Source organism: Pristiophorus japonicus, chromosome 6 (assembly GCF_044704955.1).
Source record: "Pristiophorus japonicus isolate sPriJap1 chromosome 6, sPriJap1.hap1, whole genome shotgun sequence".
Classification (NCBI taxonomy): domain Eukaryota; kingdom Metazoa; phylum Chordata; class Chondrichthyes; family Pristiophoridae; genus Pristiophorus; species Pristiophorus japonicus.
The window spans coordinates 175,863,911-175,887,215 of NC_091982.1; the positions used below are offsets into that span (position 1 = coordinate 175,863,911).

Here is a 23,305-nt window from a genome sequence, read left to right on the forward strand (position 1 = left end):
TATCCCTGCAAATTTATTTTATACTGTACTCGCTCACTATCCTATCTGGTTCCATCTCACTTAACTCTTTACTGATATTTGTAAAATACTGTTTTTAAAAAGCTTTAAGATACTAATTGCTGTTGCAAACTGCTTTACGATGAAATTATTTCACTTTTTGGGGGAAATGTCTTGCTGTGTTGTGAATAAAGTGGATTTTCTGAGGAACTTTGCCTTGGGAGTTCTTCTAGACACTTGTATTTTTGATATTTCTAAAATTGGCCATTAGTCTCAAGCCTCCATCAATTTTTTCAAATGATATTCTCCTCTAGCTCATGTTTGCGTGGTTAACCTTTCCTGTAGTTTAAAGTGTAAATGGGACAATCACTGTCAATTATGCCATCTTATCGCAGGCAGCCAGGATTAGAGAATTTTTAACCTTGTTGGAGGTTGCATGTGCTGAGGACTTGTATCTTATTTTGCATAGCAACACTCAAGAATTGCTGTTTTAAATATGAAACATATTTTGAAAGAGCAGATCTAATTAGGAGTCTTGCTGCTGCCAGGACAATATGTTCCTCTGACCCTCTCATACTAATGAATCCTAAATCTACAAAATGATTGTTCAAAGAACTGAAACAATTACAACTATCTTTGAACATCAGATGATTTATTTAAAGTACACTTTCTTGATTACATGATTAAATAAACCGATCAGCATAACATAATATATTCTCATACAAATGGTTATGGTTCACCCGCCTTCCTCCAAGCTCACTTTTTGTTCTGAGAATCCAGTAAATCTTTAGCTTCGTTGATTTTGGATGCAAGGTAAGGAGATCCACCTGCCAAACAAACCCATTTTCTTCAATGTTTAAAGTGAAGATTATGATCCAACACATTTAATAGGCACACCCAGTTTTGACCATTTAAGCTCACCTTTGTCTGGGTGGTTAAGCACCATGATCCTCCTGTGTGCCTCCCGGATCTTAACCTTATTAGCTGTAGGGCTGTTAACAGACAGGTTAAGAAGCTAAATGTAGTTTTTCAAAAGTCTAGGTCTGTCATTTTTTTTTCCAAGTATGAAATCTGATGTCGTGCAAGGACAATAAACGTGGACATTTGTTAGTCAGTTGTCCTTTGACATTTTATAAAATGTTCCAAGTGAACATTTAAAATGTGCATTGGAATATCTTCCAAGGAGGCCAGGGCTGGTTTAGAAAACCAAATTTATTTTGTATGCATATGCATTCTTCGATGGTTTTTCCAATTGGACACATCTGGACCAATGTAAGCTGTACAACAGAGATTCCAAGACAATTTGGGATTTCTGAAAATAACCAATAATTATTAAAGTAGTATTATTTAGCATACATAGAATGGCACGAGTGCCCAGCATAACTATGTAATAGGAAAAACCCTGTGTGCCAAATTATTATTTTTTTTTTTTTTTATTCGCTCATGGGCTGTGGGTGTCGCTGGCAAGGCCAACATTTATTGCCCATCCATAATTGTCCTTGAACTGCTGCAATCCCTATAGTGAAGGTACTCCCACAGTGCTGTTAGGAAGGGAGTTCCAGGATTTTGACCCAGCAACGAAGAATGAATAAGAACATAAGAATTAGGAGTAGGCCATGTGGCCTGATCTTCTACCTCAACTCCACTTTCCCCACATTCCTTGGTTCCCTTAATATCCAAAAATCTGTATCTGTCTTAAATATACTCAAAGACTGAGCTGCCACAGCTCTGAGGTAGAGAATTCCAAAGATTCACCACCCTGATTAAAGAGGTTTCTCATCTCATCTCAATCCAAATGGCCAACCCCTTATTCTGAGACTGTAACCCCTGGTTCTAGACTCCCCAGCCAGAGGAAAAATCCTTCCTCCATCTACTACCCATAGGACAATCCCTGGAATCAGTCTGGTGGACCTTCATTGCACTCCCTCAATGGCAAGTATATCCTTCCTTAAGTAAGGAGACCAAAACTGTACACTATTTTAGGTGTAGTCCCACCAGGGCCCGAAAGAATTGCAGTAAAATGTCTTTACTCATACTCAAATCCTCTTGTAATAAAGGCCAACATTCCATTGGCTTTCTTAACTGCTTGCTGTACCTACATGTTAACTTTCAGTGATTCGTGTACAAGAACACCCAGATTCCTCCACCAACATTTCTGAATCTCACCATTTAAAAAAAAAATATTCTGCTTTTCTATTTTTCCTACCAAAGTGGATATCTTCACATTATATTCCATTTGCCATGTTCTTGCTCACTCACTTAGCCTGTCTTTATCCCCTTGAAGCCACTCACACAACTTACATTCCCACCTAGCTTTGTATCATCGGCAAACTTGGATATATTGCTTTTGGTCCCCTCATGGAATTCATTGATATAGATTGTGAATAACTGGGGCCCCAAGCACAATCCTTACGGCACCCCACTAGTTACAGCCTGCCAACCTGAAAATGACCAGTTTATTCCTGCTGTTTTCTGTCCATTAACCAATCCACAATCCATGCTAGAATATTACCCCCCAATCCCATGAGCCATAATTTTGTTAAATAACTTCCATGTGTGGCACCTTATCAAAAGCCTTCTGAAAATCCATATCCATCGGTTCCCCCTTATCTATTCTGCTAGTTACCACCTCAAAAAACTCTGTCAAACATGATTTCCCTTTCATAAATCTGTGGTGACTGCCCAATCCTATTTTCTAAGTGCCCTGGTACCACGTCCTTAATAGATTCTAGAATTTTCACTACTAATGTCAGGCTAACTGGTCTGTAGTTCCCCAATTTCTCTCTCCCTCCTTTTCTTAAATAGCGGGGTTATATTTGCTATCTTCCAATCTACGGGAACCATTCCAGAATCTATGGAATTTTGGAAGATGACAACCAGTGCATCAACTATCACTATAGCCACCTCTTTCAAAACCCTGGGATGTAGGCCATCAGGTCCAGGTGATTTATCGGGCTCAGTCCCATTAATTTCTCCAGTACTAGTTTTTTTTTTTACAAATAGTTTCTTCCAGTTTTTCAATCTCGCTAGACCCTTGGTACTCCACTATTTCAGGGAGGTTTTTCATGTCTTCTTCCGTGAAGATAGACACAAAGTATGTGTTTAATTTCTCTGCCATTTTCTTATTCCCCATTATAATTTGTCCTGTCTTAGCCTGAAGGGGACCCACATTTACTTTTGCTAATCTTTTCCTTTTTACATACTTATAGAAGCTTAGTCTGTTTTTATGTCTCTCGCTAGTTTACTCTAATTTTATTTTCCCTTTATCAATTTCGTGGTCCTCCTTTGCTGAATTCTAAAATGCTCACGATCCTCAGGCTTACTGCTCCTTTTGGCAACATTATAAAACTCTTTTTTGATCTAATACTATCTTTAACTTCTCTTGTTAGCCACGGTTGGATCACTTCCTGTGGGGTTTTTGTGCCTTATTAATTCTTTAAAAGCTAGCCATTGCTTGTCTGCTCTCATCTTTTAATGTAGTTTCCCAATCTACCTTGGCCAACTCTCCTCTCATACCTAGGTAGTTTCCTTTGTTTAGATTCAAGACCCTAGTTTCGGATTTAACTAAATCATTTTCAAACTTAATGTAAAATTCTATCATTATGGTCACTCTTCCCTAAGGGCCCCTTTACTACAAAGTTATTAACCCTTTCTCATTGCACAATACTAGATCTAAAATAGCTTGTTCTCTGGTTAGTTCCTCAACATACTGATCTAGAAAACCATCTTGTATACATTCCATGAATTCGTCCTCCACACTATTACTGCAAATTTGGTTTGCCCAGTCTATGTAGATTAAAGTCTCCCATGATTATTGTATTACCTTTGTTACATGCACCTCTAATTTCCTGATTTATACTGCTTGGGGGTCTATAAACAACTCCTACCAATGTTTTTTGCCCCTTGCTGTTTTTTAGCTCCACCCAAACTGATTCTAAATTTTCCGAGCTAAGATTCTTTCTCTCTACTATCTTTATCCCATCCTTTATCAGGGCTACCCATCCTCCTTTTCCATTTTGCCTTACTCTTCTAAAAGTTAAGTATTCTGGGACATTTCGTTCCCAACCTTGGGCACTTTGCAACCTTGTCTCCATAATGGCTATTAGATCAAACCTATTAATTTCTATCTGCTTCACACATTCAGATATAGTGCCTTTAGCTTTGACTTTTCTATTTTTTCCTGATGTCACCTTGGTCATTAATGCCCTATTACCTGTTACTCTCTCTGTCCCTTCCTGACCTACTCTGCTTATTTTTACCCAAAACTCTGCTCTACTCTAGAGCCTTGACATTTCTCTTGCTTTAACATTTACTCTTTCCTGAATCTTCCCAACTGCCCCCTTCCTTAGTTTAAAGCTCTGTGACGATATAATTCCAAGTCAGGATGATGTGTGACTTGGAGGGGAATGTGGAGGTGGGGGTGTTCCAATGCGCCTGCTGCCCTGGTCTTTCTATGTGGTTGAGGTTGCGGGTTTGGGAAATGCTGCTGAAGAAACCTTGGCGAGTTTCTGCAGTGCATCTTGTAGATGGTACACACTGCAAGCACAGTATGCCGGTGGTAGAGGGAGTGAATGTTTAACATAGTGAATGGGATACCAATCAAGTGGGCTGCTTTGTCCTGGATGGTGTTGAGCTGCTTGTGTGTTGTTTGAGCTGTACTCATCCTGGCAAGTGGAGAGTATTCCATCACAACCTAATCACCACAACCATCTTCCTTTGTGCTAGATATGACTCCAGCCAGTGGAGAGTTTTCCCCAAGATTCCCATTGATTTCAGTTTTATTAGAGCTCCTTGATGCCACACTCTGGTCAAATGCTGCCTTGATGTCAAGGGCAGTCACTCTCACCTCACCTCTGGAATTGAGCTCTTGTCCATGTTTGGACCAGGGCTGTAAATGAGGTCTGGAGCCAAGTGGTCCCGGTGGAACCCAAACCAGTTCAAGACCAGCAAAAACGTGTTGCAAACATCTTGGAGGTTATTTTAGTAATAGGTCAAAAAGGTATTTATGACCGTTAGTGGCTGTGGCGGTAAGGATATTTTATAATAAATTGAAATGTTTGATATGTTGCCTTACCTCACTCCCAAAATAAGAGCTGCCTCTCTCTTGGTCATTTTAGCCTCAAATCCACCCCTGTAGTATCCACTGAAAGCCTGAAATTATAACGTCAATATTTTTTTTACTGCTTTAAAAGGTTAAGTTCAAATGTCACTGTAATATGATCCTTTGATAGGAGACCTAAAAGAATTGGGGCAAGTGAATACAGGAAGCCAAAAAGTACAATAATCCAAAGGTACAATAACCATTACATCCAAAGTAGCTCAAGATCGTTCTGTAAGTGCATTTAACAGAATGCATTGGATTTTATGCTCTTGCAAAGCAGTTTTAACACACTAAAGGTTGTACCTCTCAGTTTCCTAACTTGCAGTGTGGAAGTAGGCTCTAAATTTAAAAAAAAAAAATCAACTCTTCAGTGCAGGCCACAGACTGGTCCCTGTACTACAATACTCCACATCATGGTTTTTAAACAATGGTTCTCTATGTGGGTAACCCGCATTTAATGACCATCCCCACTTACCCTGACAAAATTCTGTCTGTTCTCTTCCTTGAACTGCTGCAGCCCATGTAGTGATAGTGTTAGGTAGGAGGATCTTAACCTAGCAACGATGATAATATATGTATGACTTGGTGAAAATATTTCTTAATAAATTCATGCTCTTGAAGAGGTCGCAGGGAAGGGGGAATGCTGTTGAAGTAACCTTAGTGAGCTGCTGCAGTGCATTTTGTAGATGGTACATACTGTAATCACAGTGCAGCTGGTGATGAAAGGGTGGCTATCTAGTCCAGTGCCATGAGTGCTGTTAAAGCAAATTGCTCTGTCCTGGATTGTGTTGAATAGTGTGTTGCAGCTGTGCTTATCCAGGCGAGTGGTGTGTTCCAGCACACCTCTGGCTTGAACTTTGTACATGATGGAAAAAGCGTTGAGGGGATCGGGGTTGAGCCACTAGTTGCAGAGTATCCAGCTGTTGGATCCATGGTATTGATTTGATTTGCCTAGTTAAGCTTCTGGTCATGTTGACCCCCTAAGATATTGTGGGTGAGGGACTTGGTGATGGTGAAAATCAGGGGGAGATGGCTGGGCTTCCTCTTGTTCAAGGTAGTCATGACCTGGCACTTGTATGGGACAATTGTTACCCATTACTTGCCAGCCTAAGCTTGAACATTATGGCGATCCTGCTGTAGGCTAACATAGGCTACATTATTATTGGAGGAATTGTGAATGGAGCTGACCATGAATTGTCAGCAAATAATCCCCACCCCAGACTATATGACAGGTCATTGATGAAGCAGCTGAAGATCTTTGGGTCAAGAATACTTCCCTGAGAAACTCTTACTGAAATATCCTAGGGCTGTGAGGATTTACCTCCAAGACTGCATTCCTTTGTGTCAGGTAAACATGAGGATTACCTTTACAACCTAGTAAGGATCTTACTCAACTGAGTTTGAGAAAGTGACATTCCAAGTGGACACTCTTGACTGGCTTGATCTGGACTCCCAAAAATTGGATGAAGTAAAATAGCTAAGATTGAAGTTGAATGACATCTTGAGGAGCTTTAGTACAATCAATGCTCAACATATCAAACTGTTGTGGAGCAGCAACTAACAAAGCAAACAGAATGTTTAACTGTGCAATCAAAACAGTAGATTACAAGTTAGATGTCATGCTTAAAATGACACTCTTTCCCTGGGAAAAAATACTTCCCTCAAATCACATGCAACTGCATTTTAAAATTCCCAACAATCTAGCCTTTGGCCTACAATTAATGATATTTCTTCAGCTGCTGATTTGCCAAATCATACCCTCTCCACCACTTTAATAACCTTGTCCCCATTTCTCTCGCTCTAATTACTCTCCCTGATATACCCCTCATCTCAGCTCCATCAAGTCCAAGGGACACAGATTTGAACGTCTTTAGCAAACAACTGGTTTAAAGATCAATCAGCAGATCGTGCTGGACCATTTAAAGCATTATCTAGTTAAGCTCTCCGGCATCGCTAAAACTGCTCACTATTCAAAGATTATCCAGGAATGCAAAGATAACTTCCTGGCTTCTCTTCACCACACTCTTCGTAAACCGCCTCTCCCCACCCCATCACCTCCGACAATAAGCACAAGGAGCTTATGGACTTTGTCAAAAATATCAAAACCATCTGCTTCGACCACTTCCCTCCCTCCCTCTCCCTAACCCATTGGGACAAACCTTTTCTCAAATGTTCCCCGCTGCCCTAGCCATGGACTCTCATCTTTCTCTAGATTCTATGCTATCTCCGACCGCATCCTGTCCATGAGACTCACATTCTGCTTCCCTCGATCCTATTCTGACCAAACTGTTGACCATGCAACTTCCCTTCCTGGGCCCATATTAGATGATATCGTTAAATGTTCCCTCTCCTCAGGTCCTGTCCCCGCCGCCCCCCCCCCCCAGTCTCGTTCTTTCTCTCCTTCTTCTCTTCCCTCCCCCCCCCCAAGTGGGTAACCCTGCATGGTTTACAAATGCCTGGAATCAGTAACCCAAATGCATCATTCTGTATTTATCCATTATTGAAGGACATTGACTACATCCAAGCTCATTCCCCAAAAGTATCTGAAATCAACTATTTATTTCAACCAAAGTCCTAACTTCCATATATATACACCAGTCATCAGCAAACTTGAGACTACATCCATTCCCATCATTGAATAGATTGTTTAAGATTCTGAAGAACAATGGAGAACAGTCTGGGACTTACTACTGTCTGGACCCTATGCGGAGCTGCCAACATTGATAATCATCCTCTGCTTATGTGAATGCAACCAATTTGCAATCCATTTAAAATTTAGCTGCTAATCCCACAGGACGAAATGCGGTACCATTTGTCTGTATGGTTTTCTATCAAAGGCTTTTTGGAAAACAATGCATAATATCAACCAAACCCAATGTTATTACATGAATAGTAATTGTAAATCTGAAATTCTGATTCATCAGATTAGTGTTTGATTACATTGCACCAAAAAAGTAGAATTCATAAATTGTAAGAAATTACAGCAAAGAAGGATGTAATTCGTCTCATCGAAGCTATGCCAGAGCGTAACCCTTCAACTCGAGCTATCTAGTCTAATCCCATTCCCTGCACTTTCCCCATACACTCATTTTTCCTTTTCAAATAGTTCTCCAAATCTCTTAAATTATGGTACACTTGCTGCTTCATTAATCACCTGTGGCAAAGTATTCCAGGCTGCAATAATCCTGTGTGAAAAATTCTCTTCTAATGTCTCCATCACATTCATGATAATTCTGAGTTTAGCCCCCTTGTTAACAATTCACCAACCATTACAAATAATTTCATAGGTTTGAAAGAGTAAACCTTCAAAATCGTAAACCTCCATTAGATCCCCTGAAAAAAGACTCATTGTTTCTCACATTTCTTCATAATCTCATTCCTGGTATCATTCTACTTTTTTATTTTCAATTATAGATTTCCTTCCTATGATGGGATGCCTAGAACTATATGCAATACTCCAAATATGCCCAACTAGTCTTGTACAAATTCAACATGGTTTCCTTGCTTTCATATTCAGTGTCTCATCCCTTGCTGAAGTGTATGCTAGTCAAGGAGTGGGAATCTCAGTGATGGGGAATGGAAAAATGCTCCCTCATCTCTATGCCCTGAAAATACACCTCAACTCCAATCTCTCTTTCTGTTTCAATGCTTTCATTTTCTTTACCAGCAATCCTTACAGCTTCTCTGAGCAAGACTATAAGACTCTGCTTATGCACTTTTGGAAAACATTGGAGACTATGCACATTGCTTGCCCTTCAGATCCTGATTGGACAGAGGAAATGGACAGAGAGCGAGTCTGATCGAGATTTGAACCTAGTCCCAAAGGTGAAAGGACATTAACATTTAATGTGCAGCATTAAAATATAATTCATTTGTAAAAAAGAAATGTTAAGCCATTCATCAATATCAAAGGAAACTTTTCATAAATACCATTCACCTTTATTACCTAAAGTCATCCTCGAGTCCGAGGGACTGCCTAAGAGAAGACCGAATATAAAATGAACCATCACCAGAGAAATAACTAGATGAAGAAGATTAATGTTCAGAAAAGTGACATTTCCATGAATGATGCTCATTTTCCCACAAATGGCTCAGGTAAACTGCAAATATCTTTAAGTTGTTCAAGTTCCTAAACATCTACAAGCCCAATAAATATTCTTGTTCCCCTTTGAGCCACACTTTCCTTAACAACTATTCTAGTCAACTTATCATGTATTTGCTTCTATGTTTGTAAAATTGATGCAGATTTTGTCACTGAAGATTTTGAATTTGCCCAGGATGTTTGTTTTCTAATTATCTTGCTCAATACAGTAATAGGTGTAGTTAACAGCAATGGTTGGGTCAGGGGTACAATAGAAAATGGTTGCAATTTTTTAAAATAATTTTTAAATGGCCATGTGATTTTAATCCAGCCTAACATCTGTCATTGGGAAAATGCTGGAGTCCATTATTAAGGAAGCTGTAGTGGGACATTTGGAAAAGCATGATTCAATCAAGCCGAGTCAGCATGGTTTTATGAAAGGGAAATCATATTTGACAAATTTGCTGGAATTCTTTGAGGATGTAACGAGCAGGCTGGATAAGGGGGAACCAGTAGATATGGTGTATTTAGATTTCCAGAAGGCATTCAATAAGGTGCCACATAAGAGGTTACTGCACAAGATAAAAGCTCACGGGGTTGGGGGGTAATATATTGGCATGGATAGACTATTGGCGAACGAACAGAAAACAGAGTCGGGATAAATGGGTAATTTTCCGGTTGGCAAACAGTGACAAGTGGGGTACCGCAGGATCCTCAACTATTTACAATCTAATGACTTGGATGAAGAGACCGAGTGTAATGTAGCCAAGTTTGCTGATGGTACAAAGATGGGTGGGAAAGCAAATTGTGAGGAGGACACAAATCTACAAAGGGATATAGACAGGCTAAATGAGTGAGCAAAAATTTGGCAGATGGAGTATAATGTGAGAAAATGTGAGGTTATCCACTTTGGCAGAAATAATAGAAAGGCAAATTATAATTTAAATGGAGAAAAATTGCAAAGTGCTGCAGTACAGAGACTTGGGAGTCCAGTCCTGTGCATGAAACACAAAGTTAGTGTGCAGGTACAGCAAGTAATCAGGAAGGCTAATGGAATGTTGGCCTTCATTGCAAGGGGGATAGAGTATAAAAGCAGAGAAGTCCTGCTACAACTGTACAGGGTATTGGTGAGGCTTCACCTGGAGTACTGTGTCCAGTTTTGGTCTCCGTATTTAAGAATATACTTGCATTGGAAGCTGTTCAGAGAAAGTTCACTAGGTTGATTCCAGAGATGAGGGGATTGACTTATGAAGATGGGTTGGGCCTATAATAAAGTTCAGAAGAATGAGGTGATTCTATTGAAAAGTATAAGATAATGAGGGGGCTCGACAAGGTGGATGCAGAGAGGATATTTCCACTCTTAGGGGTAACTAAAACTAGGAGACAATGGGCTCAATTTTGGCCGAGCCTGTTTTTCGGCGCACTTACCGGAGTTGCGCCGCGTATGTACGTTCTCAGATGCGCCGAAAAGAAATGTTGGACCTTTGGCCGCTGTCTGGCCTCTTCACTGCAGTCGCGCAGCGTGGCCAGTCGTTCTGTGCTGGAAAATTTGCCGGACGTCTGCACAATGCACAGTGGTGATTAGTGATGGCCGCGCATGTGCAGCAGCGCTGAGAGTCTGCAACAACAGTCCCAATTTGTCAACATATTGATGTAGGTTTCTGTCAGTTTGAGAGTGTGGTGATGTTCTTCCTCTCTCTCTCGTCAGCCTTGTGCTGTTTCTCCTCACGCTGCCGCTATTTTGCCATCTCATTGGCGCTGAATTTACATCATTCCCGCTCTTCAAATCTGTGTTGCTCTTGTTATCTCTCTCGCCGAAACCGGGGTTCCTTTAGGTAAAATTCTCTCTCATAAATTCTGCCTCCTTTGTTGGGCTAGGGGCGGGCAGGAGAACTGATAATGCTCCTGCTTGCCGATGATTTCTATCAGTTCTCCTGCCCGCCCCTAGCCCTGGCCGAGTGGCCTCCCGGCGTTGTCCTTCCCCTAGCCCTGGCCGAGTGGCCTCCCGGTGCGTTGTCCTTCCCCTAACCCAGGCCGAGAGGCCTCCCACACCGGCCCACTGCCTTCCCGGGCCAAGTTTGAAGAGGAAGGTAGGACTTTAATTTTTTATTTCTTATAGAATTGTTAGGTTGTGTTGCAAACATTGGTAAGGGCAAGGCTTGGTTGGTTTAGATACAGGTCCTGTCCACTTCCCGCCCCTATCCCAGGCCGAATGGCCTCCGATGTACCTACCTGCGCTGATTTTGTTAACTCTCCGCAAGGGTTTTCTCAAATGGCCACATACGCTGGCCCAAGTAGAAATGGAGTAACTATTAGCTGGCCAAAGTTGCCTAAATGGGCAGAAAGGGCATAGGTGGCTGGTAATGCCCCCTTTTGAGGAAAAAAAACAAACCTAAAAAAAAAAAATGGAACTAAGTGAGTTACGCTGGTGCAAATTGATTGGGGAAACTGGGGATTTTTAAGTTACGCCAGAAAAAGCAGCCTACTTCAAAAAAAAACTGAGCAACTCCTGGCCAAAATTGAGCCCATAGTCTTAGAATAAGGGGCTGCCCATTTAAAACTGAGATGAGGAGAAATTTCTTCAGTGAGGGTTGTAAATCTATGGAATTCTCTGCCCTGGAGAGCGGTGGAGCCTGGGTCATTGAATTTATTTAAGATGGAGATAGACAGATTTTTGAGCAATAAGGGAGAAAGGGTTATCGGGAGCGGGCAGAGAAGTGGAGCCGAGTCCATGATCAGATCAACCATGATCTTATTGAATGGTGGAGCAGGCTCGAGGGGTCAAATGGCCTATTCCTGCTCCTATTTCTTATTGCAAATGAGGACCAGTGCCCAATCGAAATCATGACACCTTAATTAAGTCTAAATCATGGCATCCGCCCAAGAATCTCATCCCTTTTTCCACAAAGAAAGGGGCAGAGAAGTCATCTTAGATATATAACCCCAAACATTAACTTGGAAAAGGTGTATGACAATGCTATTACCAAAACATGGTTTAAAGAAGGACAGAAGTGGCAGGTCAACATTCCTGGTTACAGGATTTGCAGACAAGATAGAGAGGGGGATAAAAAGGGAAGGGGTTGCAATATTGGTTAAGGAAACAATTACAGCTATGAGGAGGGATGATATGTTAGACAGATCATCAACGGAGACCATATGGGTTGAACTGAAGAACAATAAAGGGACAATCATGCTGCTGGGAGCGTACTACAGACCCCCAAACAATTAAAGGGAGATAGAAGAGCCAATATGCAGGAAAATTTGAAAGAAATTGCAAAAACAATAGGGCAGTAATAGTAGGGCATTTGAACTAGCTTAATATCAACTGGGATAGAATTAGCGTAAAATGAATAGAGGGTGCATAATTCTTAAAATGCATTCAGGAGAACCTTTTTAGCCAGTACATAATAAGCCCAACAAAGAGGGGGCAGTCTTGACTAAGTTTTAGGGAATGAAGCTGGGCAGGTAGAAGGGGCATCAGTGAGAGAGCATTTTGGAGGTAGTGATCATAATTCAGTTAGAATTAGCATTGTTATGAAAAAGGACAAAGATAGACCAGGTGTAAAAGTTTGAGACTGGGGAAAGGCCAATTTTACCAAGCCGAGATGTGATTTAGCAAAAGTGGACTGGAAACAGCTACTTGAAGGTAAATCAGTATCTAAGCAGTGGGAGGCATTCAAGGAGGAGATAGATAGTGAGGGTATAGAGCAAATATGTTCGCACAAAAAAAAAAAAGAAGGTGGGACTCCCAAATCTAGAGCCACCTGGATGGCAAGGAGCATACTAGGTAGGATAAGGGGAAAAAAAAGGAAAGCTTTTATCAGATACCGAGAGCTCAATATTACAGAAAGCCTAGAGTATAGAAAGTGCAGAAATGTAATAAAATGGAAATTAGGAAAGCAAAGAGAGGGCATGAAAAATAGTCAAGTAAAGTCAAGGAAAACCCAAAGATGTTTACAAATACATAAAGAGCAAGAGAATAACTAAAGAGTAGGGTCCATTAGAGACCAAAAAGGTAACCTATGTATGGAGGCGGAAGACGTGGGTATGGTTCTTAATGAATACTTTGCATTTGTCTTCACAGGAGAGAGGGACGGTGCAGACATTTCAGTTAACGAGGAGGAGTGTGAAATACTAGATGGGATAAACAGAGAGAGAAAGTATTAAGAGGATTAGCATCTTTGAAAGTAGATAAAATCGGCAAGCACGGATGAAATGTATCCCAGGCTGTTGAGACACAAGGGAAGAATTAATGGCCTTTGGCAAGGTCCCACATGGTAGGTTGGTCAAAAAAATATAGCCCCCTGGGATCCAAGGGAAAGTCTAATCCAAAATTGGCTCGGTAGCAGGAAGCAAAGGGTAATGGTCGATGGGTGTTTTTGTGACTGGAAGGGTGTTTCCAGTGGGCTCAGTACTAGGTCCTCTGCTTTTTGTGGTTCATATGATTTAGACTTCAATGTAGGGGGCATGATTAAGAAGTTCACAGATGATACAAAAATTAGCCGTGTGGTTGATAGTGAGGAAGACAGTTGTAGACTCAGGAAGATATCAATGGATTGGTCAAATGGGCAGAAAAGTGGCAAATGGGCAGAAAAGTGGCAAATGGAATTCAATCCAGAGAAGCAAGAGGTAATGCATTTGGGGAGGGCTAACAAGACAAAGGATTACACAATAAATGTTAGGATATTGAGAAGTGTAGAAGAACAGAGGGATCTTGGAGTGCATGTCCACATATCCCTGAAGGTAGCAGGACAGGTAGATAAGGTGGTTAAGAAAGCAAACGGGATACTTTCCTTTATTAAATTGTCAGACTGCTTGTCCGACATCCAGTTCTGGATGAGCAAAATGTTTCTCCAATTGAACATTGGGAAGACCGAAGCCATTGTTTTCAGTCCCCACCACAAACTCCATTCCTTAGCCACTTGCTCCATTCCTCTCCCCAACTTCTGTCTGAGATTGATCGAGACTGTTCGCAATCTTGGTGTCATATTTCACCCTGAAATGAGCTTTCAACCACATATCCGCAGCATCACTAAAACCGCCTATTTCCACCTCCGTAGCATTGCCTGTCTCGGTCCTTGCCTCAGCTCATCTCCTGCTGAAGCCCTCAACCATGCCTTTGTTACCTCTCGACTTGACTATTCCAATGCACTCCTGGATGGCCTCCCACATTCTACCCTCGTAAATTAGAGGTGATCCCAATCTCGGCTGCCCGTGTCCTAACTTGCACCAAGTCCCACTCATCCATCAGCCCGGTGCTCACTGACCTACAATGGTTTCCGGTTAAGTAACGCCTTGATTTCCAAATTCTCATCCTTTTTTTTTCAAATCCCTCCATGGCATCGCCCCTCCCGATCTCTAGTCTCCTCCAGCCCCACAACCCTGAGATGTCTGCGCTCCTCTAACTCTGTCCTCTTGAGCATCCCTGATTATAAATCGCTCAACTATTGGTGGCCTTCTATTGCCTAGGCCCCAAGCTCTGGCACTCCCTGCCTCTCTTTCCTCCTTCAAGACACTCCTTAAAACATACCTCTTTGACCAAGCTTTTGGTCTCCTGTGCTAATTTCTACTTATGTGGCTTGGTGTCAAATTTTGTGTCAATACTCCGGTGAAGCACCTTGGGACGTTTCACTACATTAAAGGCGCTATATAAATACAAGTTGTTGTTGTTGTTATTAGTCAAGGCATTGAATATAAGAGAGGTGTTATGTTAAAACTGTATAAAACACTAGTTAGGCCAGAGCTAGAATACTGCGTACTGTTCTGGTCACATTACAGGAAAGATGTGATTGCACCAGAGAGGGTACAGAGGAGATGTATGAGGATGTTGCCAGGACTGGACAATTAGGAAAGGTTGCAAAGGCTGGGTTTTGTTTTTCTTTGGAACAGAGGAGGCTGAGGGGAGACTTAATTGAGGCGTTTAAAACTATGAGGGGCCCAGATAGAGTGGATAGGAAGGATCTATTTCCCTTCGCAGAGAGGTCAATTACTAGGGAGCATTGATTTAAAGTAATTGGTAGAAGGATTAGAGGAGAGTTGAGGAGAAATTTATTCACCCAGAGGGTGGTGGGGGTCTTGAACTCACTGCCTGAAAGGATAGTGGAAACAGAAACCCTCATCACGCCATGATCTTATTGAATGGCGGAGCAGGCTCGAGGGGCCAAATGGCCTAATCCTGCTCCTATTTCTTATGTTCACCATGTTTAAAAAGTACTTGGATATTGCACTTGGTGCCGTAACCTACAAGGCTACGGACCAAGAGCTGGAAAGCTCTTTTGACCGGTGCAGACACGATGGGCTGAATGGCGGCCTCCTGTGCCGTAAATTTCTATGATTCAATACAATCCAAGAACTTTATTTTTCATAATTTGCACATGTGCAAGCATAGGATGATAAAAACTATCATTTTGATTTCGATACCCCTTTAGGCTTTATATGTAATTTATATTTGTTATAGTTCAATAAACTGAGCGACAAGGCAGAAACTAACCGACTTGGGCAGGTTTTGAATGGTTTGTTTCAAAGCTGGTTCCATATGCTTCATAGCTTGAACAACATACCGGCCTAAAAGGGAAGAACAGAAACACTGAAAAAAACCAGCCTGCGTACAAGGTGTAACTTAGCATGCAGGTCTTCAACTCTAATAAAATTAAACATTCAGATTCAGATGATGGTCCGATATTCCTTTGTTTAAAAATAAAATCTGCTTTGCAGCCCCCTCGCCAACTCTGCCTATTCAGCACTTAAGACTTGGCTTTGAATCCCCTTTTCATCATATGTGATTGACAAAAGAACCAGAGGGCACATAAACATTTTTGTATACAGCAAGTTGTTGTGATCTGAATGCACTGGCTGAAAGGGAGGTAGAAGCAGATTCAATAGTAACTTTCAAAAAAGGGAATTGGATAAATACTTAACACTATATTTATTTTAAAAATCCTTTATGGGGAAACAATAGGGGAGTAGGACTAATTGGATAGCTCTACCAAAGAGCCAGCACAACCACAATGGTCCTTCTGTGCTGTATCATTCTATGTATCTTCTTGCTCTCTCTAGTTTTACTGCCCCCATCAGCCTCTTGAGTATATATCTGGTCTAGCCCAAAGCTGGCATTCCTCTGATGTGCAACTGGGAATTTTATTTTAAATGTTTAACCCAAGTAAATTAATTAGGAAATACATAATTTTTCTAATGCCAATTTTCACCTCTCCTGCAAGTGTTGACTTGTACCATGATACAATTCTACAAATACCAGTTGCCTATTGGTACCTCATTCAAGTGATCATTTTTTATGTCTGAGCCTAGATAGTGATAGTTAACAGGGTATTTGACTGTTGGGAAGGATCACAGCTATTTATTAATTAAAATAAAAATTAGTTATTGGTATGTGTGTTTTACTCCGACCTTGACTCAGCATGAAAGGCTCTTCTCGGTGCTGACTGCAAAGTCCTGTGCAGGATTCTACAAGTTGGGCTACAACAATTCAGTTCCTACTGGATGCATAAAACTATCCAATTCTCATTCTAAATGACCTTAAGGTGGCTGGTGCAAGAAGTATTAAAATTCAAACTGCTGTAGTACCATGTGCCCTTATTTGACTCCTAAGGTGGTACCAACAGATCCGAGTATATTGCATTTCAGTCTGTAAAAGATGAAGTGAACTATGTAATCTGTATAAGCAGCCAGATTTGGTATGAACCCTGTATATTGATAAGGAGTGAAGTGTGCAAATATAGGAATATCCACATGCACAAACCACATTACAGGGTACTACCCATGACAAATTAACAGTACAGCCTTGGGATAAACAATGTGCATATCTGAAAACATGCAAGTTACATGAATAAAACTGAGAAAACACAGGTGTACGAAGTACCTTATCTAGTTGTTTTTCAATACAAACCTGCAAATGCTGCAGCAGCAACTGTCAGGCCAACAGCTACCATTGTGCTAGCCTAGAAATGGAAAAAGAGCATTATTACTACATATATTTTAAAACAAGTTAGACTTTGAATTTACATATGTTCAGAACAAATCTAGGCTGTTGCATAGGTGACCTGTTCCAAAGCTTCTGCTAAAGGTACTCTCTAACCAGCTAACAGAACATGACAAAACCAGTTTGGGTTGACTTGTCTCTGATGTTCCTACTCCGAGAAATAGCTTGTCCCAGTTGAGACTACAAGGGAGTTGTGAGCTCATATCTCCCTCCATTCCATGTTGCAGAGTAAACTCACATGCTGCAACTTCAGGTTGCCTCTTTTGGTAATATTAACTATCAAATTGAACAAATACAAATGTAACACTAGAAAACATTACATATAAAGTAGTTATGTTTTATGCCCCTTTTAATAAAGGTAATGAAAATGGGCTGGATTTTCGGGACGTTTGCGCCCGAGTTTTCGCCGTGAAAAACGAGGCGGTCAGCTGTTTTTCGCCCGGTCGCGATCCTCGGGTCGGTTTTTGCGGTGGCGCTTGGGCAGCTGCATTGCGACACCGCCGAGAGTGGAGAGCCTCACCCGACCCGTACACCGCAAAATGCGCTCCATGATGACCGCTGGGGAAAAAAACAGCGGTGTAGCCCTGCCGGCGATGGTGAATTGGATAAACTGCAAAAAAGACAAGTTAAAGTTTTTATTTTTTTGCAGCGATTGATGAGGTAAGGGTGTTGGCAATGTTTTTTTGAATTTCCCCCCCTCCCCCTCCCAAGGCCTCTCGAAGTGCTCCCGGCCCTGCACTAAAGTTGGAGAGGATCCTGTTTTTGCGCCACGAAAATAGTTCAACGCCCCTGGCGCAGAGCCCAAATAATGAAAGTTAAGCAATTAATCGGGCGGTAAATTTCCTGCCCCAGTTTTCGCCCCGAAAACGGCAAGCCGAAAATGCAGCCCATTGACTCAACTACTGTTCTCAATACTTAAACTTACGCAAAACATCTCTACTCTGATGAAAACAAACTGATGTTCCATAACTAGCAACAATGTGCTACTAATGTAATGGTTTTCATTTGTAAATCTTAGTACAGGTTGAACCTCTCTTAACCGGCATGATTCCCGGCAGGGGGTCGGGTCTGTGTGTGAAAGCGACAGGTGCTGCTGCAGCGTCGAATGTGGGATGGCCGGTAATCCGGAGAATCAGTGCCGGCCTCCCCCCTCCTTCACCGAGAGAGAGAGAGAGAGAGAGAGAGAGAGAGAGAGATGAGAGAGATATTGACACTCACACAGACAACTGCAGCCATTTTGCAGCATTCCGCAGTTGGCAGACCCGACGTGGTTGAAGCAGCCAGATCTCTGGGTGCAAGGTCGAGTCCAGTGACAGCGTCAGGGCACAGAAGAGGTCGGCGAGCAGCGGGAAGCGAGGAGGTCAGCCCGAGGATACAGCGTGGGTGTTGTTGATGCCCCAGGTCAGCAGCATCTGGTAAATCTGGAGGGGGGGGGGGCAGTCGGCGTGACCTCCAGACATCTGGCAAAATCCCTTATCCGGCACAAGTCGGGTCCTGAAGGTGCCGGATAAGAGAGGTTCAATGTGTACAAGTATTGTCTTACTTGTTGCTATTCTAGTTAGTGTGACAGTGCAGTACTAAGGGAACAAATTAAAGAGGAAATCAGTATTCTGACAACTTTGAAGTTGTTTAAAATATACTGGTGTCTAAAATGTGTAACTGACCAGAAGGTTTAATGAAAATCAGTTGAGTCAAAGCAGAGCAGTGAAGAGAGCTGGATGCATGGACAACCAACAATTGGAACAGACTTACAGATTTTTCTCTGAAATTGGTCATTACCATGTAGTGTTTTCTTGTTTTGGAAAAAACCCCAGAAGTTTGTAAGTTTTAACAGGTATTTTTTCAACCAAGCATGTACCCTGTACTAGTAATATTTATTAAACCCAAAACATGTCATAGGCTGGAGTGGAGCATAAATGCTGGTATGGAGTGGTTGAGCCAAATGACCTGTTTCTGTGCTGTAGATCCCATATAAACTTATCAGTCCTGTTTTAACTCAATTCTGCTTTTCAAATAGAACAAAATCACATACTTTTGGAAAACAAGCATTTCAAAAGTAGTCACTGTTATTACATCCGTGCTATCAGGTTTTCATAATGAAAAGCTTAATGAGCATTTAAAATTAAAATAAAATATTAAATAAACTAATCAAACTCAAAAAGGATAAAACATAGAAAATAGGTGCAGCAGTAGGTCCTTTGAGCCTGCACCACCATTCAATAAGATCATGGCTGATCATTCCCTCAGTACCCCTTTCCTGCTTTCTCTCCATACCACTTGTTCCCTTTAGCCGTAAGGGCCATATCTAACTCCCTCTTGAATATATCCAATGAACTGGCATCAACAACTCTCTGCGGTAGGGAATTCCACAGGTTAACAACTCTCAGTGAAGAAGTTTCTCCTCATCTCAGTCCTAAATGGCTTACCCCTTATCCTAAGACTGTGTCCCCTGGTTCTGGACTTCCCCAACATCGGGAACATTCTTCCTGCATCTAATCTGTCCAGTCCTGTCAGAATTTTGTATGTTTATATGAGATCCCCTCTCATCCTTCTAAACTCCAGTGAATACAGGCTCAGACGATTCAGTCTCTCCTCATATGTCAGTCCTGCCATCCCGGGAATCAGTCTGGTGAACCTTTGCTGCACTCCCTCAATAGCAAAAACGTCCTTCCTCAGATTAGGAGACCAAAACCGAACACAATATCCCAGGTGAGACCTCACTAAGGCCCTGTACAACTGCAGTAAGACCTCCCTGCTCCTATACTCAAATCCCCTAGCTATGAAGGCCAACATACCTTTTGCCTTCTCAAAACCCCTGGATGGACTGCATTTGCGCATTTTAAAAGAACCTAGCAGAGGCATTACTACACAAATTTAATAATTCTTTAGAAAGTGTAGTACCAGAGGACTGGTGAATAGCTAACGTAATACCTATATTTAAGAAAGGGGATAGAACATGTCCAGGGAATTATAGACTAGTCAGCTTAACATTGGTGGTAGGAAAAGTAATGGAATCCCTACTAAAAAGGAGAAAATAGAACAGCTAGAAACCAAAAATATAGTAATGAATAGTCAGCATAAATTTCAAAAGGGAAAGTCTTGCTTGACCAACTGCATTAAATTTTTTGAAGCAAGAGTAGACAATGGTAATGCAGTAGATATAATTTAATTTATCTAGATTTTTTTTTTTTTTAAAAAGGCCTTCGATAAAATACCTCATTATGGACTTATGAAGAAGGTCAGGGAATGCAGAGTCAGGGGACAAGTAGCAGAACGGATAGCTAGCTGGCTTCAAGGCAGAAAGCAGAGAGTAGGGGTAAATGGTAGCTATTCACAGTGGCAGAAGGTGGGTAGCAGTGTTCGACAAGGATCAGTGCTGGGACCACTGTTCACAATTTATATTAAATGCTTTAGACTTTGGAATCAAAAACTAAATTTCTAACTTTGCAAATTACACCAAATAGGGGGGGGGGAAATAGTTAATACTGAGGAGGACTGCAACAAATTACAGGAGGACATTAATAAACTTGCAGAATGGGCATATAATTGGCAAATGATGTTCAACACAGATAAATGTCAGGTATTACATTTTGAGAGGAAGAATAGGGAGCTCACTAGTCTAGGTCAGGTAGAGGTACAAAGGGATCTTTACAAATACACAAATCACTAAATGTTGCAACATAGGTTAGCAAGGCCATAAAAAAAGCAAACCAAGCACTGGGGTTTTTTTTTATATAGAGGTCATCATCATCAAATAGGCAGCCCCTTGAAATCGAGGAAGACTTGCTTCCACTCCAAAAGTGAATTCTTAAGTGACTAAACAGTCCAATACAGGAATTACAGTCTCTGTCACAGGTGGGACAGACAGTCGTTGAAGGAAAGGGTGGGTGGAGAGTCTGGTTTGCCGCACACTCCTTCCGCTGCCTGCGCTTGCTTTCTACATGCGCTCGGCGACGAGACTCGAGGTGCTCAGTGCCCATCCGGATGCTCTTCCTCCACTTAGGGTGGTCTTTGGCCAGGGACTCCCAGGTGTTGGTGGGAATGTTGTATTTTATCAAGGAGGCTTTGAGGGTGTCCTTGAAACGTTTCCTCTGCCCACCTGGGGCTTGCTTACCGTGTAGGAGTTCCAAGTAGAGCGCTTACTTTGGGAGTCTTATGTCTGGCATACTGATAATGTGGCCCGCCCAACAGAGCCGGTCGAGTGTGGTCAGTGCTTCGATGCTGGGGATGTTGGCCTGATCGATAGAATTGAAAAATAGAGGCACTAGAAAGGGTGCAGAGAAGATTTACAAGGATGATACCAGAAATGCAAAGGAAAGGATGAACAGACTGGGTCTCTTTTCTCTTGAAAAAAGACTGAGGGATGACCTAATAGAAGTCTTTAAAATGATGAAAGGTTTTGATAGAGTGGATACAGAGAGAATGTTTCCACTTGTGGGAAAGAGCATAACTGGAGGCCATCAATTTAAGATAGTCACCAAGAAATCCAATAGGGAATTCAAAAGAAACTTCTTTACACAGAGTGGTGAGAATGTGGAACTTACCACCACAGGGAGTGGTTGCAGCAAATAGCATTTAAGGGGAGGATAGACAAGCATAGGAGGAAGAGAACAGAGGGTTATGCTGATAGATTTAGATGAGGAAAGACAGGAGGAGGCTCAAGTGGAGCATAAAATCTGGCATGAACTGATTGGGCCGAATGGCCTTTTTCAGTGCCATATATCTTATGTAGATCAGTCAACTTGAAACAAACGACTACTGGTCATTTACAGTGGCATCAGCAATACACAGACCTTAATGTGGATCTTGCCACTTCGTGCAGCCACCCAGAACCTGCTCCACGAGTGTATGACAAGCAAACAGATTAAACCTGTTAATCATTGCACTTACCCATTTAAAAAGCTGCATGAAAGTATCAGCAAAAGTATTCTCCAGGTCTTTTGAGATTTAAAAAATTTAGATCGGAGTTACTGGCTTTTACATTTAAAAAAATGAATGTGCTGCATTTTAAAAGGTTGATTCAACATTGTAAATCGCTCATTTCTTCCTCCAACAAGTTTTGATGAAGGGTCCCAAATGAAACGTGAACCACTTTACCTTTCAGATGTCGACTGATTTGCTGTTTAATCCGAACAGTTTCCGTTTGAAAACTGTCCCAAGTCCAAGCACGTTTCCAAACTCTGAAGGTGCAAATTATAATAACCCAGTTCAGTATTTAACACTTTTTATACTGTATATTAGGGGGTATCTGTCAAGCAAACTGCACTATCCTACAGAACTTGGTCACAAAATCCAAGCTGTCACATCAACATGCGCTCCTCCAAAAGTCAAAGACACAACAACCCCTGTACAATTCTGGAAGCTGTTTTAATGTCACAGTTGTGTGCAGCTGAGAGTTTGCAATCTGCTTCATTCAACTGTGCAGAGACTGAGTTCCAGGTTAAAAAATAGAAGGGATTCAGCCACTTACCATTTTTAACGAAAGGCGGATTATCTTTAAATATACAGATCGATAACTACAAACTGTGCCTTAATATCCCATCGCCCCCACACCTCGAGCACCTCTGCGCAATCCAGGTGGCCAGCCCTTCGACAAGGGTTTGCCGTGCACCGGATTACTGTCGCGAAACTTGCCCGCCTTTCAGTGACGGCCGTTGGAGTGCCCGCCTTTCTTTGTCTCCCGGCCCTGCGATTGGTGCATTCCTCCGGAGGGCGGGGCCACGGCTGGGCTCCGCCCCTCACGGTGGGTGATTGAGCGCCGCTGTCAATCGTGTCATTTGTTTGCACCTGTCGCAGTTCTGCAGTGTGAAAGAAGAGAGATAATGCTAGTGACAGTAACCTGTCCCGGTAAGGGAATAAAATACCAACAACATGGTCCAAGCTATGTGCATTATTTTGTTTTAATGGCACTGCACACATTAACTCTGTTATTAAATACAAAAGTAACCAGGTACACATAAAACTGCCGTTTTTTCACTTTCGATAATTTTACCAGTTTTAATGTGGTGAGAAAGAAAAAAAATGTTTTTAGTTAAACATGATTCCGGGTTTAATTTAAACAGGTTTATGGTTGCTTCAGAGAAAACTTGCTAATTTTAGGTCCTCCAGTAAACTCGTGCATTTGGCCCAA

At 41.7% G+C, this 23,305-nt stretch overlaps 1 protein-coding gene across 2 annotated transcripts; it reads right to left on the bottom strand.

Annotated features, from left to right (window-relative positions):
* Positions 1 to 632: 632 nt before the first annotated feature.
* On the bottom strand, positions 633 to 22,813 carry dnajc19 (DnaJ (Hsp40) homolog, subfamily C, member 19). Of its 2 annotated transcripts, none has more exons than XM_070882274.1 (6): positions 22,646 to 22,813; positions 17,083 to 17,134; positions 15,670 to 15,743; positions 5,072 to 5,148; positions 919 to 989; positions 633 to 824 (listed from the first exon to the last, which is right to left on the bottom strand). In XM_070882274.1, the coding sequence occupies exons 1-6, from the start codon at positions 22,646 to 22,648 to the stop codon at positions 754 to 756; spliced, it is 348 nt and encodes a 115-aa protein (XP_070738375.1). In that variant the 5' UTR covers positions 22,649 to 22,813; the 3' UTR covers positions 633 to 753. The 2 variants fall into 2 exon arrangements, with proteins under 2 accessions (XP_070738375.1, XP_070738374.1); XM_070882273.1 differs by having other exon boundaries at positions 633 to 844.
* Between the last annotated feature and the right edge of the window lie 492 nt (positions 22,814 to 23,305).

Excerpts from the sequence above, each read along its gene's own strand:
- dnajc19 (XM_070882273.1), bottom strand. Across the intron at positions 15,744-17,082 it reads TGCTGCTGCAGCATTTGCAG|GCCGGTATGTTGTTCAAGCT; the intron begins GTTTGTATTGAA and ends CTTCCCTTTTAG. Across the intron at positions 5,149-15,669 it reads TTCAAAACCTGCCCAAGTCG|GCTTTCAGTGGATACTACAG; the intron begins GTTAGTTTCTGC and ends TTATAATTTCAG.